This window comes from Danio aesculapii, chromosome 23 (assembly GCF_903798145.1).
Source record: "Danio aesculapii chromosome 23, fDanAes4.1, whole genome shotgun sequence".
Classification (NCBI taxonomy): domain Eukaryota; kingdom Metazoa; phylum Chordata; class Actinopteri; order Cypriniformes; family Danionidae; genus Danio; species Danio aesculapii.
Window position 1 is genome coordinate 38343141 of NC_079457.1, and position 19655 is coordinate 38362795.

Consider the following 19655-nt stretch of genomic DNA (forward strand, 5'->3'; position numbering starts at 1 on the left):
CTTTTTTTTCTTGTCAACAAAAAGGCAGTGAGGTGCGGCTCGCAGTTTTGGAACGTATAAGTGCGTTCGGTGTGATCATCCCCTTAAACATTTTAAATAAAAATGTAAGTAAATAGGGCAGTCTAAGGGGCCGATCACACCGAACACACTTTTACGTTTTAAAAACGCGAGGAGGTGCACTTTTTATGTCGCTATGTAATGGCTAAATCAGCTGCATAATGTGCACGAATGTTGTTGTTGATATTGTTTCATTTTTATATTTAATAATATTGTGATATTTAAGATATGTGTGGTCATATAGCTCCAGATAACTCAAAACAGCGAACGCTAGTCTCTCCTCCATCTTTAAAAGTCTCTGTAGTTGTCTTGACAACACGACCACTGCTGTCGCCTAAATGGAAACCTCGACTCCGACACGACTGACAAAACATTCTTTTTCCACTCAGAGTTGACTTTTTTCGGCTGCGAGAACACAGCATGCAACGGCAAAAGCGTGAGGTGCAGCAGGCGGTTAAAACGCAAGGCGTGAAGGCGCATAAGCAGTGCGCAAAATGCTCGCGGCTGTTAGTAAACCATTCAAAAAGGCTCCTCTCAATGCAAAAAGTGCATTTGGTGTGATCGGCCCCTAACAGCATTCAAGTACAGAAATTGAACCATCAAACGAAAAATAACTTGGTCTTCATTGTATAAATAATACTTTTAATTTAATCATCTTTTAATCATCATGAATAATTAATTCAATGTGACTATTGTGGATACACACATTGTAATATCGATGCTCAAACGATACATTGTTCGGCCCTAGTAAATAGTGTGTGCGATTTTATTTTTGGGGTGAACTGTCGCTTAAAATGAAATGAGATCTGTGAACAATAAACGTTTATAATGTTTAATATCTCAGACAACCTCTGTAGTCCTGTTTATGCTCTTGTTAGTGTAACTGAAGCCAGCTAGTCAGAGATTTGTGAGTAAACCTAACTTCACTTGCCTCAAGAGATGCACTAGCAACTGAAGCTAAACCAGGGGTGTCCAGTCCTGCTCCAGCATAGATAGATGTAGCAATTTATTGTCAGACGAGTCTACATTTTTTCTTGCAAAACAGTATCTATGTTGACAACGATCAATGTTACATGCACTTCAATCAACAACACTTCAGTGAAACATTCACACAACTTCAATCATAAAGCAGAACATTATATTCAAACATATAAAGCAAAAAAAAAAATAAAAAATCTTCTACATATTTACAGTGCATCTGTTTTTTTTAATAAAGCTTCTTTTAAACTCCATGATTGCCTGATAAATACAGGAGTGTTTTGGCTTGAATTTGTTCAATCTTGGGACCCTATACCTCCAATTTGATGATAACAATTAAAACTCAATATACAAAACATGGTTAAGTTAAGAAATTATATTATTAGCTAATCTCATTAAGTTGTTATGAAAGGCTGTCAAGGTGGTTGGTTGCTGGTTAAGGTGGATTTCATTGGGGTTAGAGCTAAACGCAGGATAGTGTCCTGATTAGAACATGTTTGAACATCCCTGCTTTAGTGTCCTTTGTAGCATCCTACAGAAATACGTCATCACTGGAGCGCTCTGTTGGTACTGTATGCTATAGATATTGTTTTATTCCCATCCCTTGGTATTGCTGTATCCCTGCTCTGCACCTTTTTAGTGATCAGAAAACAACATAGGCTCATTCTGAAAACGTCCCCCTATATACATTTCTGGAGATCTTTAAAATGAACACTACGGAGCAGTATGACGGCGTTCCTTTTCGCGCTTACCAGCTGACCGCTTACCTCCATATAGACGGCTTTCTGGCTGTTAACAGATTGTCCAGTGGTTCTCCACGTACGACTTGAGACGCAGAGAGGAGTTGACCATGATGACATGGTTTGAGTCTGGTGAAGAACAATTCCAGAAAGCGGGTAAAACAAAAACAGAAGCCAAAAAATAAAATAAACAAGTAAATAACAGGGTGAGAATGTGGTAAAATCTGAAAACGTGGTAAAATCAGGTGAGGGCTTTTCTTTTTCTTCATTGCTTTTTAAAACACTGTCGGTCGTGTTTAGGGAAGTGAGTGGACGGGTCAATCGGTGCTTTTGAAAAGACTTTTGATTGGGTTTAGGGAAGGAGGGTGGGTCAGTCGTTCAGTCAGTCATTCAGTCAGTTGGCAGCGGCCTCTGCTGGATTTACGCGAGAAGGGCAGGTGTGAATGGCACTTGCGAGAGAAATTTGAAATTTCAAAAAGTGGACACAGCGGCCTCTGGTGGATTCGCGAAAACAACTGCAAAAAAAAAACAAAACGTACCTGCTGGGACGTATTTGGCCAGAAATGTATATAGAGGTTTGTTTTTAGAATGAGCCTGGGTTGTTAGAAATTGTACTTATTTTTGTGAAAGGGTCATATAACAAGAACTCAAATGTGCAATTAATTGAACATTACTCAAGCAAAGAGGTTTATATAGGAGAATGGCAAAAGTTAAACAATTAACAAATCACACATTCTTGGTTACACTGCGTTTCACAAAATGTCAACTTTTTTGGAATTTGTACAGTTTATTTTCTGAAACTTTGTTTAGTTTAATAAATATAATATGTTTGTCTTTAAACCTTTCTCATTGTTAATTTCTAAAAACAATGATCATCAAAAACTCAATTATGGCCTTGGCTAACTTTGTAAGTGTTCTTTAGTATGCAAATTAAGTAAATAAAGTATATGTCTATGGATCAAATACAAAAACAGTATGAAAACAATTAAAGTGTAAAAAAATACAGTTTCAAATTTATTTCATATATTAGAGTCTTTTCCTGAACAAAAATCAATAAGTAACTTATAACACATACTAAAATCAAACTAAGATGTCAGTCCGTGTAACAACAGTTCATACGGCAAAAAAACTTGTCAACCGTATTAAGAGCTAGACTCGTTAGAGGATATTAGAATACTGTGCTTGCATTATATTTAATAGGCTAATTAACTGTCATTTTAAACTTATCCATTATGCTTTGCCATTATCTTTTAGATTTTAGACTACTAAATTTTACCCAGTTGTCTACTAAAAGTTTTTAATCATTTTAAATCTGATCAAGTTTAGTATGCTCATTTATTCATTCATTTTCCTTCAGCTTAGTCTCTATTTCAGAGGTCGCCACAGTGGAATAAACCACCAACTATTCTAGCATATGTTTTTACTCAGAGGATTCCCTTCCAGCTGCAACCCAATACTGGGAAACATCCACACATACATTCACACACTACCAATTTAGTTTATTCAGTTCACTTATGCCGCATGTCTTTGGAATGTGGGGGAAACCAGAGCATCCGGCGGAAACCCATGTGAACACGGGGAGAACATGCAAACTCCACACAGAAATGTCAACTAGCCCAGCTAGGGCTCGAAACGGTGACCTTCTTCCTGCAAGGCGACAGTGCTAACCACTAAGCCACCATGATCATTTATTCTTTTACATATTTTCAGTCCAAGTCAGTATAAGTTTGCTTTTAGGATGACAGAACTTTATTTCACCCTTATTTTAACTCTTTATTTTCCGCGCAAACGTTAAAGCAGACTCTTAATGTGCATTCAATATGTTTTGTGTATATATAATCATTCCTTTACATCTCATCTTTGACCCAGAATTATAATGTTTTTAATTCTCATCATCATGAACCCATAAAGAAAGCCTTATACTGTACCTGTTTACTTTCCTAACAGATTCTTGTTTTTCTTTTGGTTGTTTATTTTCACGCAAGATTCATCAGTGTACATTATCCTAAAGTAATAAAAATATCTCTTTTCATAATCTTTCATCAAACTCTAATAACTTTTCCTTACCGTTGGTAAGGGGAAAATAACATTAACCAATAAAATCATAGCCTACTTCTTACAATACAATCAAATCCCTGTGGATAAAATCAATCCTGCTTTATTTCCGGCTGAATATTCAGTTTCACTCAGAAATACGCCACAATAAGTTACTGTAAATGTTATGAAGCTCTCCCACTTACCGTGATATCAAGATCCCTCAACAGCACTGTCAGTTATTTTCAGCACGGTATATATGATATGCATTTGAATGCAGGTGAATACATGCTTTTATGATCACACACACTTTAATTGCTGTGTTTGTGCTCCTCTGGATGAGTGAAATTCAAGCTTATCGTGAGTCAGGAGAGTAAATGTGGTTAAGATTGCTCTCATTTCAGCAGAATCCCCGAAGGGAAATGGGAGCCGTATTCACACCCACACGTCTTTCATACACACGCTCATTCACACTCGTTCTTCGAGCACACCTGCTGCACAGAGCCATTTACACTGACCGCTAAGATCCAAACTCTGATGACCTTCTAATGACAGAGCTTCATTACAGCTGACTCTGTAGAATCAGTGGGATCCAAACAACTCTGCATGAACAATGAATCATTTATGTCTTAAAGCACAAGCAGTCAAAAAACCCTGGAATATGCATTTGAATGTTTTGAAAATAATAACTGGGGCATTTAATATGAGTGCTATGATTGGTCAGATTGCCTGTCAATCAAATTCCCTGCGAAAGATCAAAATGAAAAATTGTTATGAACTGGTTCCTTGTAGTGATTCTGACCACACAGTGTGACAAGAAAAGCTGGTTCCTAAATGAATGACTCTTATGAACCAGTTGTTTCTAGTGATTCAAAACAATACCTCATGACCGGTGCAGTTCAGCCAATTACCAAATAAATGAATTAAGTGAATCGGTTGGATTGCGCTGAGTGGCTTTGAAAGCTCTAATGATTCAGAAACAAATAGTATAATCTGTATAGCTGAGACGATTGATAGATGAATGACTATTATGAACCGATTCCTTTTAACATTTCAAAGTCAAGCAGTTCAGAGGTTCTACTGATTCATGAACAGATGATTCTTAGAAACTGGATGTTTTAGAGCTATACAATTTACACTCACTGGCCACTTTATTAGGTACACCTTACTAGTACCATATTGGACCCCCTTTTGCCTTCAGAACTGCCTTAATCCTTGGCATAGATTGAACAAGGCACTGGAAATATTCCATAGAGATTTTCATCCACATTGACATGATAGCATCACGCAGGATGTGCTGCATGGCTGCAAGTCTCCTGTTCTACCACATCCCAAAGGGGCTCTATTGGATTGAGATCTGGTGGCTGTGGAGGCCATTTAAGTACAGTGAACTCATTGTCATGTTAAAGAAACCAGTCTAAGATGATTTGTGCTTTAAGACATAGAGCATTATCCTGCTGGAAGTAGCCATCAGATGGTGGACATGGTCAGCAACAATACTCAGGTAGGCTGTGGCGTTGACACGATACTCAATTGGTACTAATAGGCCCAAAGTGTGCCCAATATCCCCCACACCATTACACCACCTCCATTCTGAACCATTGATACAAGGGAGGATAGATCCATGCTTTCATGTTGCTGACACCAAATTCTGACCCTACCATCTGAATGTCGCAACAGAAATTGAGACTCATCAGGCAACGTTTTTCCAATCTTCTATTGATCAATTAGGATGAGCCTGTGCAAATTGTAGCCTCAGTTTCCTGTTTTTAGCTGACAGGAGTGGCACCCGGTGTAGTCTTCTGCTGCTTTAGCCCATCCGCCTGAAGGTTCGACATGTTGTGCGTTCAGAGATGCTCTTCGGCTTAATTTGGTTGTATTGAGTGTTTATTTGAAATACTGTTGCCTTTCTATCAGTTTGAATCAGTCTGGCCATTCTCCTCTGACCTCTGGCATCAACAATGCATTTGGGCCCACAGAACTGCAGCTCACTGGATATTTTCTCTTTTTCGGACTATTCTCTGTAAACCCTAGAGATGGTTGTGCATGAAAATCCCAGTACAGCTGCAGTTTCTGAAAGTCTGCCACCAACAAACATGCCATGGTCAAAGTCACTTAAATTACCTTTCTTCCCCATTCTGATGCTCGTTTTGAACTGCAGCAGATCCTCTTGACCATGTTTACATGCCTAAATGCATTGAGTTGCTGCCATGTGATTGTACCTAACAAAGTGGCGGTGAGTGTAATTGGTGTAGTCTACCTGATGGCAAAACGAATGACTGTTACAAACTGATTCCTTTTAATAACCACATCTTTTTAGAGATTGAATGCTACATTGTGAACACTATAGTCTAACTTAGTTGCAAAATGTATGAATATTACAAACCAATTCTGTTTAGTAATTTAAAGCCAGTATTGAAAATAAATGAATGAGTAATAATAATAATAATAATACACAATCTGTACATTATAAAGCAGTGATGCTCAACCTTTTATTAGCACGAATTGGTCAATGCTTGACAATTTTACCACAGACAGGGGGTTAGGGGGGGTTTAGGGGGGTTTAGGGGGTGTTAAATTGCTAGGCGACCATCAACTGTTTTCTCAGAGAAAAACAAGTTGACAAAATATTGCTGTCATTCTGATACAAGTTTTATTTATAGAAAAAAATACTGCGTTTGGGTGTTCTGTGTTTTGTCTGAGATAATTAGTCTTACTGAAATGTGTATATTCCATACAAGCTAAAGCTGATCGGTCAATTCTTGTCACGTGACTTGCGGTGTGCTCATGGGATTCATTCAGCTTGTTGCGTACGGTCTGGAAGGCGCGAGCGTGTCACTGCGATTGTGCACGCCAGCTGCGCACGTCCATTGGAAACATCAAACTTGTGCGCACTCTAGAAAAGACGCGACATGCAAACAGTCACTAAAAGGCCGCTATCATTTGGGATCTCCATTAGTTGATCTTCTTGCACAGCCATGGTGGATTCACCTGATTTGTTGATAAATGGGTTGCTGATCCATTCCTTGGCAGTTTGTGGGTCCTTCAAAGGCCTTCTTGGGCCTTTTCCCCTTTGTAAAGAAACTTTCCAAAGACGTCTGTTTCTTACTCATTTTGCCGCTTGTGAGTTAAATTTGGGCACTCAAGTGACATTGTGAACAATGTAGTCCAACTTAGTTGCAAATTATTATTATACAAACCAATTCTGTTTAGCAATTCAAAGCCATAAAATGCAAACAGTGTCAAACAAATGATTCTTAGCAATGTTTTTGTTTGTGCTTTAAAAGCTATACATTGCTAACAGGGTAGTCGGACTCATTCTAAAATAAACGACTGCAGTAAATTGATTTCTTTTAGTGATTCCAAGCCATATATTGCCACCAGTATGGGCCACTGATTGCAGAGTTAATGACTGCTACAAATCAATTCTTTTTAGTGATTTAAAGCTACAGTGCGAGCAGTAATGCTGAATGCTAATATGACTCTTATTAAGATTATATCACTTCCCTAATGACTCTCATAAACTGGCTCTTTCTAGTAATTGGAAACTATACATAAAGTTCCAGGAGCATTTCCCAAAAGCATTGCTAATGGAAACAAATTCTGAACAAATTATGTTTTAGAGATTCTGTGTAACTAGTGTAATCCAATCAATTCCCAAACTAGTACTACTTTTGAACCAGCACAAAGCCATAAGGTATGACTTGAAAAATACTTATGAAATAAGGTTCACAATCACATTAGAAACTCCATTAAGTTTGCTGAGGCATGAAAAAGTCGTCCCGGAGCAATAACAAATGCTAAGGCCTCACATGAATTGACCTTAAATGTATGTACTTGAGTGTGTGTGAGTGCGTGTGTCTTGGGTGTGTTGTTTTGTTCAGGCACTGCTGTTATTTCTCAATGCCGTTTTACCACCTTCTAGTCTCACTGTTAGGAGTGAAGATGACAAGCGCGGGCGGAGGAAAGCCCAGGAGACAAAGCTGGAGCCCTTTCCATGGGAAACATGGTGAGAGCACCCACAACAACCACACATCAATCAAATCAGCATTATTAGTACACTGAAAAAAAAAAATGTAATCAAAGAAATACTTCAGCTTGGTAGACCCTAAATGAACCTATTTAATTTAAAAACAGTACCAAATAAAGTTGATTTATTTACTTTTTTATTTAAGCATTCACTTTTTAATGCAATATGTTTATAGGGACGTGAATATACCTATTTGGTCTATCTCTCTGTCTCTCGCAGTCCCAAACCGACGATGGAGGAGATTAAACAGTGGGCGCAGTCTTTCGATAAGCTGATGAAAAACCCAGCGGGACGGAACAAGTTTCGTGAGTTCCTGCGGACGGAGTACAGCGAGGAGAACATGCTTTTCTGGCTGGCCTGTGAGGACCTGAAGAATGAGATCAACAAAAGTGCCATCGAGGAGAAGGCGCGTATGATCTATGAAGACTACATCTCCATCCTCTCGCCCAAAGAGGTACATTTACACACATACACACACACACACACACACACACACACACACACACAAAGGCATTGTCAATGCGGTGGATGAACGCTTTACAATACTTTAAATACTTTTACATTTTACTTTTCAGTAGTCAGAGAAAAGATTTTTTGAATTGTTTTGAGGCTTTTTGAAATGCGTTTTACCACACATGCTCTTGTGCTTTGATAACAATCCAATCAAATGTGATGGAGGTGGGTGAGAGTAGACCAGCTCAAAGGATTTTAGATATGACATTTTGTTCTACCCGTCTGATTATACTACCAACACATTGTATTTGAATGGCTTTGGGGAGGTTGGGGAGGTATTACAGCCTCCTATCACACGACTCCAGATCCAAATTTACACTAGTAGCACAATCTGATAGGTAGCATATTTGTCATCAAAATGTGCTATGGACTTTTTGAATGGGAGGAAGGAAAATCTGAAAGGGAAACACAAATGACAGAACACAGGTTACAACTCTTTTTAGTGTTGTCCATTTGAGCTTGGATGGTGCTTAAATTGCTAAGCGACCATCAGCTGTTTTCTCAGAGGAAGACAAACTGACAAAACATTGCTGCAACTCTAATACAAGTTTTATTTATGGAAAAAAAAATTACAAAGCACTGCAGCGTTTGGGTGTTCTGTGTTTGTCTGAGATAATTAGTCTTACTGAAATGTTTCTTTGTATTCCATACAAGCTAAAGCTGATCGGTCAATTCCTGTTAGTGACTCACAGGGCGCTCGTAGGATTCATTCAACTGCGTGCGTCTGGTCTGGAAGGTGCGAGGGCGTCACGACGCTTGTGCGCGCAAGCTGCGCACCTCCATTGGAAACAACGAACTTGCGTGAACTCTAGAAAAGACGCGATATGCAAAGTCACTAAAAGGCCGCTGTCATTTGGGATCTCCATCAGTTGATCTCTTGCACAGCCATGGTGGATTCACCTGATTTGTTGACAAATAGGTTGCTGATCCATTCCTTGGCAGTTCGTGGGTCCTTCAAAGGCCTTCTTGAGCCTTTCCCCTTAGTAAAGAAACTTTCCAAAGACGTCTGTTTTTTACTCATTTTGCCGCTTGTGGTTTAAATTTGGGCACTCAGGTGACCAAGATGAACCGAGAGAATACGGTCATTTTTATAAATAAAAGATTGTTCAGACTCAGATAATAAATAAAACAGAAATAATTAATGATTTTTTTGTGCGGCCCGGTGCCAATTGATCCGGTGGTTGAGGACCACTGGTATAAAGTTAATAGCAACAATAGGAAGTCACCATAAAGATATCTGTAAAAGTTTGTGTGTGCGTGTGTCTGTGTCACTCGCACACAGTCAAAATCAAACACGTCACAAAAACAGTTGCTGGATGTCATTCGAACATGAAACAGGGTTGTTTAATGCTGTTTCACAGATGAGCAAAGACTTTTAAACTCACATGACAATAAAAAAGGCAAAACTCTCGTAGAACAGATGCCATGGTGGTATAAATGTGTCATCAGGCCAGGTTGTAAAGGTAAAATGTAAATTTGAAAAGTAAATGTGTGAAACTAGCAACACCTCTAGTGTGCGTATTCAGAGAAAGGATTTATTAAAGTATTTGAATTCTAGTTTTTTTTTTTTTTTTCTGTGAATCGGTTTATGTTGGTTTGGTTTTTAGTTAAAATGTTCGCATTAATAAGAAGAGATTTGAAGGACTGAGGATTTGTCTAATGTGAAAATGCATTATTTAGGGGATCCTAGCAAAAATGTAATTAAATTGGTGTCCTTTTTGCAAATTAAAGCGGGGAAAATAAGTATTGAACATGTCACCATTTTTCTCAGAAAACATAATTAAAAGGTGATGTTACCGGATGTTGGTAACAACCAAAGAAATCCATATACAGTGATCCCTCACTATAACGCGGTTCAATTTTCAGGGCCTCGCAGTTTTGCTCATTTTTTTTTTCGTGCAATTTGACATGCTTTTGTTCTACAGCGCATTGTGTTCTGCGTCCTGACTGGCTGTGAAGGCGTTCAGCTTGCCAAAATTACATAAATCTAGCAGTGTGACTCTTAAGGGCTGTACTGTATGTTTGTAAGTTTCCTCCCCACAATGTCGAAGAAACATTCGGCAGCGTCAAAGGCACCTGCGGTAGCACCCTATAGGCAGAGGAAGATGCTAATTATCACACAAACAGTTAAACTTCTGAACATGCTAAAGGAAGGTAGAAGTTACGCTGCTGTAGGGCACCATAACGGAACAAAAAAATGAAGATCAAATGGTTTTGATCTTTGGGTTCATTCTATGATACTGGACTTATTTTTTTCTAATAAGAACTTTGAGAGTGTTTAAACAAGAAAGAAAAGAGTGAAAATGGTAATGACTGTCTGAGAAAAGTGTATAAAATGTGTAGTAAGGGGTTTAACAGCCTTAAAGCATCTATAATAATTGTTAAAAATAAAAGCTAACTATTTCGCCAATTGCAGGTTATTTTTAGATCGTAACTCCCGCAAATAACGAGGGACCATTGTATGCAAAGAAAACAAATCTTAATCGTTTAAACGGTAAGTAAAGCTTAATAAAACGAAATGACGCAGAAAAAAAAGAATTGAACACTTGAAGGAAGGTGTAGAAAGGCAGTAACAGCCCAGACAGCTGCTGAAATCTCTCAGTACTTATTCAGCAACTCTCTGCCCTTTGTCAGTGTAAATTAACATCAGCTGCTTCAGTCCAACATCTACATTAGCAGGATGATGAAGATGAAACCAGGGTGGACATTTTAGCAAGACAATGATCCAAAACACAGCCAAGGAAGCTCTTAAAATGCTTTCAGAGAAAGAAAATAAAGCTGTAGAATGGCCCAGCCAATCCAATACTTAAATCCAATAGAAAATACAAATTAAAGCTCATATTTGACAGACGAGACCCACAGAATCATCAAGATTTTTACACTTTGTTGAGGTCTGTGAAAAACACACACTTGGGCAATACATGTAACTTCATTCTCCACATGAGAGACGATTTTAAGCTGCCATCACCAAAAGCCTTTGATATAAAGTATTAAATGCGTTTCAGTAGTTTTTCCACTTCCTCCTTGTGTCATTTCATTGTTATTACGCATCACTATTGTTTTAGATTTTTATTTTTATGTTTGTATTGTTTGGGTTTGATGTGATCTAGACTTTGGTTTTGGAACCTGGCGCGTTTCCCCAGTTAGCGCAGTTCGTTTGGCATACTGTATGTGAATCCAGCAATTGCGCTCGGATCCGCACCAAAACAATTGGTCCGAGATCGCCTGAATGAGGTGATCTCGGCTCTATTGAAATGAACTCTGGAGCAGATCGATTGTAGTGAGAAAGCAATACAATCCAAACCAGGCTAGAATGGATTATTAACCAGTGTATTATGGATATGTAATAGGCATATGGCTATACGAAGAGAGAATTATGAGTGTGGGGGGGGGGGTGTCATTCCTACCAGTAAATGTGCGTATCATGTCAAATACGAAAGAGAAAGCATATTAACTATTAACATAAAGCCTATAGTGCATAAGCCAACTGCGATGTATGAGAAATTCTTACCTCTGATTTATATTTGGTGACAATGTCTGTGGGTGTCACTATTCAAAATTAAAAGCACAGCTTTTCGCTTATAATGTCTTATTGCTCATCGTCATAAATTAAAATAAGTATGCATGACAGCTGAGCAGGACTCTGCAAAACAAACCCTGATGTGAGGAAAGTTTACTTACATGTGACTTGCTTTAGCTATTTTGGTCCTTTTAGAAACTTTGCTGTGTGAAAGTGCACAAAGTGCAACAATGTAACAATTGTCATCCCTGTTTCGGAACAAAGAATCAATCCACAGGTGTGAAAGCACCCTTATTTTCCCGGCTGTATGTATTGATTAATAAAGATAAATCCCCCTCTATTCTGTTATTAGTGTTTTTTAAAATTATTTTGATGAAAACCACAGGAAAACAAGACATCACACCGTGTTAGTTTTTCAGACATTGTAAAAATGATTATAAAAGGTTACCGTCCAACTGATGAGTAACACTGCTTCACAAGGTATATTCACCAGTGCCAATTTTAACACTCATTTGGTGCTCGACGAAAGTTAATTTTATCCTCTCTAATCAAGCACCGAATATAGGCTAATATCCATAAAAGTCCAATGGTAAGTGCAGTGGAAAAAAATCAGTGGCTGTTCTTTATCACCTCTGTCTTGTCTCTTCTTTCTGGAATGCAGATTTTAGGCTCTCTGATTGGCTACGATCAGACCAATGAGCAACTACAGCCTAATTTTTTTGTTTTTTTTTTTAAACCTACGCTTATTTAGGTGCCTGGCTTGAGCTTCACACCACCAAATGTAAAAAAGTAAGAGCTCAAGTGCGATAATGAAATGAGGCATGAAGGAATTCTGCCAAATGATTGAAGCTTAATGATTTATAGAGCTCATTTCATGAGATACATGAACACTAGCACCATATGTGGATGTCGATCCTGCTTTCTGTTGGGAGCTGTTTATGTTTGGTCTCTTGTTGGTGCGAGACAGTAGGGTGTACGTGTACTTTACACACTATCATTGCATTCTCGCTGTGCATGTGTGCTGTTGGTATGCGGTTTAATTCATTGTGTTGACGTGTTGGATTCGCCTTTTGGCTTTTTCATCGCCAGAGCCAGAACTCACACCTTCTAACTCTGCTACTTATTTTTTTTTTAAAGGCGGCTGAGGAAAAAAGACTTTGTAGAAATAAATGAAGGAGCAAAGGTTGAGCAAAGGAAGCTATAAATTGATCCCTGCTGGACTCACTACTGTAAAAGAGGTTTATATAAATAGGCTGTGGAGCGAGTGAGTTGGATGGATGTGGTTTGTGTTGCCCTGAGCTGCTAGTTTCAGTATGTGTGTGCACTGTCGAGTGTCTGTTATGACAGTCAAAGGAATCACTCAATAGAGTCATGGAAGTAAATCAAGTAGAGAGATCAGAGTCATATTTTTAGTCTGTGGATTTAAAGTAAACTGGTTTCTCTGAAGTTTGATATGTTTGTGGGACTTCTGAGTTACACTGCTTTTAAAAGGTGATTATACGTTCGCAGTTTGGATATATTTGATCAGGGATATAGTAAGCAGTATCTAATTTATTCCTGTGATAGCCAAACTTTTCAGCATTATTTTCAGCATCAGCACTCCAATGTAACAAGATCATTCAGAAATCATTAGAATATTCAGATTTTAAAACCTGTGAGACATTTGTCGATATACATTTTAAAGAGTAGATGTTCTCTTCACGTTCGCGAGAGTTTCCTCAGGGTGCTCAGGTTTCCCCCACAGTCCAAAGATCTCTCATCTAAACTTCTATCAGTGCTTTAAAGATGGTTGTGCTTTTTTATAACCAAACTAACAGAGTTGACCAGAACGTAGGGCCAGACTTTTTTTTAAGATCTGAAATGATAATTAATACAGAAAAATTACTAAACACAAAATTACTTATGTAATAATATTAATTAATAACATGTTCTTCATATCTGTGGACTCAGCAAACCTTACAGTATATCAGGAGTTTAAACCAACAAGGATTTAAATCAATGTTTTTATTGCCTGAATAACAGAGACACATGCTGTAAAGACTCCTCCTTCTTCTGGAAGAGGGGCGGGAATGCAGCAGCTTATTTGCATTTAAAGAGACGCATAAAAAATGTTTTTGCTTCCACCTAAAAAAGGGAATGATGCAAAAAGTTATTTAGACTTACAAACATATTCTGGGAATGTCTGACATTCTATAAAATCTGGGCATGAAAAAAAACAAAAAAAAACATCGGTTTTAATATTCTCTCTCTGTCTCCATGTTGTAGGTGAGTCTGGACTCTCGCGTGAGGGAAGTGATCAACAGGAGGATGCAGGATCCCACCCCTCACATATTTGAGGACGCACAGCTGCAGATCTACACCCTCATGCACAGAGACTCCTACCCACGATTCCTCAATTCCTCCGTCTACAGATCACTGGTGCAGGGGGGCTCGCGCTCCTCATCTGAGTCATAGACCCCCGACCTCTTTCTCTCGCTCTCTTTCTACACATTTCTCTCCATTGCACAACCACTCAAGGAGAAAGTGCTCCTTTTTTGTGTCGTCATGGATTATAAGCATTCTTTTCTTTGCTTGTTGAGGGAATCCCTCAATTCTTATGAGCCTACACAGACTAAAACTGGAAGACACAGGGTTGTAATGCAGTTTCATTTCATTACCCCCCCACCCCCACATCATTCCAAGCATATGTGCCAGCAGCATCAACTACTGATTTTCACAGCCATCTTTTTTTTTCTCACGCAAACATGCTTCTTTTTTCTTCTGGTATCTCTAGTTGAAGAGAGCTGAGAGGGCCTCTGCAATAACATACACTGGGGTGGCCTGACCAATCAACTCCTCTCTCCTCGCACCTCTGTGGTCTGATTGGCTCAGTGAGACGATTGGCTGTATCATAAAAGAAAGGGATAGCACTTTTTCTGACTAGTTACACACATGCATCTACATTTATTCCTTTAGCATACAGGTGTCAAACTCGGTTCCTGGAGAGCCGCAGCTCTGCACCCTTTAGTTCCAATCCGAATTAAACACACCTGATCAAACGAATTAGTCCTTTAGGCTTGTTTATACTTCTGTGTCGAGTGAACGGCTTGACCCATGGCACCTGCCTTGCGCGTAGTCGTGCATTGATACGCTGTTTGTGTTGCTCTGCAATAACACTTCTGAAACGCTAGCTGTTTTTATGTTCCTCTGTGTCAAGTTTCTTCGCGGGTGTTATGCTACAAGTAGACTAAATTCGTTCATTCAGAGGTGGGAACTGGCGGACGTGCAGCAACTTTAATCATAAGGTAAACCCAAAACAAAAGTCTCCTTCACGTGACTCGACACTTGTAAACAAATCACTCCATCGGGCTTGCGGCTCAAAGTGTAGCAGAGGCCAGCTAGTGAAGTGCCGTGCAGGTAAACCTCACTCCTCTGACCTCTAAAAGGTGCTCTAGCGACGGCCGCTAGAGGCCATGGTCTTTAGCCTCGTTGTTAGAGCAACCAACTCCCATGCTGGACAGTCGCCTTGTTCGATCCCAGATCAGAACAGGTTGGTGGTTTAGGACCGGCAGCAGAGTTACATTAGCACCACCCACACACATCACCACTACCAAGCAGACCAATCACAGAGCTTTCGCTATGCGTAATTGCAATGTGTAGTTACATTTTTTGAGAGGTGCTGTCAGCACCGGCGTCTGCCACGGCGAGGGCTATGCGACTGTGTGCTTGATGCAGAAGTATAAATCAGCCTTAAGTGTGTTGAAGCAGGATCGGAACTAAACTGTGCAGGGCTGCAGCCCTCCAAGAACTGAATTTGACACCCCTGCTTTAGCAGATGCTTTGACCCAAGCAACTGAATGTGAATGAATGAATGCAAATCAGTTTCCCACGATATTTTCTAATTCGCTGCACTGATTTTGAGGGAAAATCTGCTGAGTTGATTTGAATTTGATCAAACTCTGAGAACTAATCTCACATGGGTTGCCTTTAAAAAAAAACAAACAATGCTTTATCTTTGGGTGGGTTTCCGGGTTTCTGTATGTGGGCCTGCGGAGTTTAATTACCAGGGATCAATAACATAGGAGAGAGAGAAGAGAGAGAGGACAACCACCAGTTTTAGAGATTTTAAATAAACATTAAGAGAGAGAGATGGGAGAATGCCATGGTCTTACTTAGACTGGTCACTCACATTTTAAAAGCGAGTATTTTTAATGTTATTTATTTTTGAAACTGTGATCTAATCTTTTTTCCTTGTACATACATTAAAGAGAATCTGGAACATATGCGACATACACCGAGCAAGCTGTTTAGTCCCGAGTGCTCAATTGCGCTTTTATTTCTCTCTGGCCTCACTGTGTTCGAGCGTGTGAATGTTTTATGAGGTGTATGTCTGAAAAATCGCAAGTTTGTCTGGCGCCTCCTGTAGGCAGTTTCAGGTACTGCAGTTCTGCAAGCTGTTTTTTCCCCCCTTTCAGTTCTGCAAGCTACTTCACAGTGTTGTCCGTCATTAAGTCAAAAGCAGAGGATTTTAGTTTATATTAAAATCAAAAGGTATGGGTCAGTAGTTTGTAAACAAAAAACCTTAAGTCGTCTGTTAAACAACTTTCTAAAGTTGCCTAAATGATGATGCCCAACATAAATGTATGTTACCATTTAACTTTTTAACTTTCAGTGTTTGAGTCCATTTTTTTTCACGATTTAAAGAGAATAGCTTTTATTTCGAGCTTTATTTGACCGTATAAATAAAATGTTGCACAGGTTTTATAGTGTTGTACAGGAAACTTAAAAAAAGAAGCCATGAGCTGCTGTAAAATCATTTAAAACTCCTCTTGTTCACACGTGATGGTCCAGTACACCTTGTTTATTCACAATTAATGCATTTTTATGCACTTGTGTTATTGTTTGTTTGTTTTAACAGATGCCTTCAACAGCCTTTAAGAAAGTATGATCATGGGAGAGCAACCGGATGGACTGACGTGAACACTGTGAGCTGCGTTACCGTTCCAAACTTGTGCGTCACTAAATATTTCAAAATGTGAATCTGAAACCAACCGGTAATGTGTGAGCGGGTCCACAATAATACAGGAATTTTGTTACAGTTGGTGTTTTTATATCAGCACTGATACGAAATCCCCACAGGCAGTGTTTCTCAACCACGTTCCAAGAGGACCACCAGCTCTGCACATTTGCCATGTATCCCTAAACAAACACAGCTGATTCAGATCATCAGCTTATCAAGAGAGACCGGTTATGGGTGTGACAGACAAAGGAGACATCCGAAACATGCGGTTTTGGCGGTCCTCCAGGAGTGTGGTTGAGAAACACGACCCTAAAGACTTAGTTTGAGCAGAAAAATCTTCTCATTTCACATTGAAATGAAGTAAATCCTCCACATCCGCCGGGTACTTCTTGGTACTTATAGGATTTGGTTGATTGTAAATAAATATATACTTACAGCAAATAAATGTATGATGAACTAATGACTCTAATAGTCATATTTTAGTCACATGTCGATTTAGAGGAACTTCATGTACTGTAGTACCAAAAAAAAAAAAAGACTGATGCCTTTATTTTACTTTTTACCATCAGTTGTGCATGAAGATGTAAATTCTGGAATATGTGTGTAAAATATGTGTGTGTATATGGTTATGTACATATATTTAGTATTCCTCTTATTGTCCAACATGATGTGACCAGTCTAACTTAAGCCAGATGGAGTGTATGTATGTGTGTGTGTGTGTGTGTGTGTGTGTGTGTGTGTGTGTGTGTGTGTGTGTGTGTGTGTGTGTGTGTGTGTGTGTGTGTGTGATAATAGCGAACTTTCATAAGACGATGGGAGAGAGATGTCAACGTCATTGCGGCCTTTGACAGCAAACATTCAATTACACAGGGATACGCACAGTTACACAGAGTCCCGCTCTTTAAAGCATGAGGAAAACTTGCTGGTGGACCTTCACATGCACTTTGCGTTCACACTGAAAGCGGTTTAGAGATCATCGTACTGGATTCTCACTTCAGTTTAATGCTGTTCAGGGTCGTTCACTGTTTACACTTAGAGACATTTAGATGCATTTTCAGCAATCTGATCACAAGTGGAGAACATGATATAGGTGTGAACTAGTCTAAACAGGATTGAACTTGTCCACTTTTTGACCACTTTCAGTATTCAGTGGGATAGTTTTATTGTGTTAATTGGGGTTGAATGTATTAAAACAACTACAGAAGGGTCTCTGAAAAGGCATATTACAACCAGGTGGAAACATGGCCTTGGATGGAAAGTTACTTCAGTTTGTTTTGCAAATCGTTGTCAGTGTGAACACTCTGCAACCAATGAAATGCAACAGGTTTAAACACTCCTGTTAGATTTATTGATACTGTATACATGTCACGTAATAATGTAAGGCTGAAGCAATATTTAAATTCTGTCCAAATCTAATAAATAGTCTTATTTTTTTATTATTTATGATATTAAAACGTGATAAACATTTATAAAGTCAGTATTTCAATGCTACAATTGAATTTAGGTACCGGTTTAACCCACAAGTCCAAAGACATGCGCTATAGGTGAATTGGGCAAGCTAAAATTGTCCGTAGTGTATGTGTGTGAATGAGTGTGTATGGGTGTTTCCCAGTGATGGGTTGCAGCTGGAAGGGCATCCGCTGCGTAAAACATATGGTGAAAAGTTGGCGGTTCATTCCGCTGATTAATAAAGGGACAAGCCGTAAAAAAAATAAAAATGAATGAATGAATTTAGGCATCACAAATGTAAATATTCATTTAGAGAACCGTTTTCATTTAGTGATAAAGATCGCATTATACAATAGCGAAACAAGAATACGTAAACTATTTTTACATTATCAGCTTAGTGATTAATTCGTCTGAATTAATACAAGTTCAATCATACCAAATGGCCGATTTTTAAAAGGAGGTGTGGCGCTAAAACCCCACCCGTAAACCAAGTCATAGGGAGATGAGCAATTCATAATAAAATATATGAATGAGATTACAATTCATACGAATTAGCCGCTAATCAAAAAGTTACGAATTGGCATGAGATAGTGTTGAAGTAGCCGGGTTTACATCCTGAATCTTTTCAAACTTTGCAGAAATGAATCATTAAAAAATCCAATTGTGAATTAGGTGCATTCATTTAAACACATTCGTATGTTATTTAATATGAAACTATTCAGATAGCGATCTGTGACGCGGCAGTAATATGAACAGTGGGCCAGCTGGGCACCGTGGGCAGCTGCCAACTTGTGGCAGATAGAAATCTGTGATTAGATTCTAAAATACATGCGCAGCATGGCACGTCGCTGAGCGTTGTGCACTGGGTGTGTGACCCCATTTAGAGTGGCTGACTGTAGTATTGGTAAACCAGTAACCAACAATAAACAAGGCAAGCTTGATGGAGAAGCTGATTGGTCACCTGGGTCTAATGTTTGCGACAGTTTAGTGTTAATTTATTTGGAAAAAATCCTTTTTTGCAGCGTTAAAATTGTTAAAAATCCATTAATTCGCAAAAAAATATTTTTTTTTTATTCAAAATGTTGGATTTTCTTTACTCGTTTCTCATGTGAATTTTCAAAATGCTCATTAACACAGGATGACGGAAACCCAGCTAGTTATAATACATTATTTGTATTTGCAAACATTAAATCACAATTATACTATCACTTTACTCACCACTCAATATTGGAATATAAAATCACCTTTTTCCTGCCAAATTTAATCAACGCAGAGAGCAAAAAAAAAAATGTTTGTCTTGCCAAATATTGTGCAATTGTGTAAAAAAAAAAATAA

At 38.7% G+C, this 19655-nt stretch overlaps 1 protein-coding gene across 6 annotated transcripts in view; it reads left to right on the forward strand.

Moving 5' to 3' along the window:
- Positions 1 to 15359, forward strand: part of rgs19 (regulator of G protein signaling 19) — a 71643-nt gene extending 56284 nt beyond the window's left edge. For 4 of the 6 annotated variants that reach the window (XM_056449667.1, XM_056449664.1, XM_056449665.1 and 1 more), the window contains 3 exons: positions 7735 to 7818; positions 8059 to 8293; positions 14138 to 15359. In XM_056449667.1, the coding sequence (XP_056305642.1) occupies positions 7735 to 7818; positions 8059 to 8293; positions 14138 to 14326 (508 nt within the window). In that variant the 3' untranslated portion in view covers positions 14327 to 15359. The remainder of the gene's footprint in view (positions 1 to 7734; positions 7819 to 8058; positions 8294 to 14137) is intronic. The other 2 variants (XM_056449668.1, XM_056449666.1) reach the window with 1 other exon arrangement.
- Positions 15360 to 19655: the final 4296 nt, after the last annotated feature.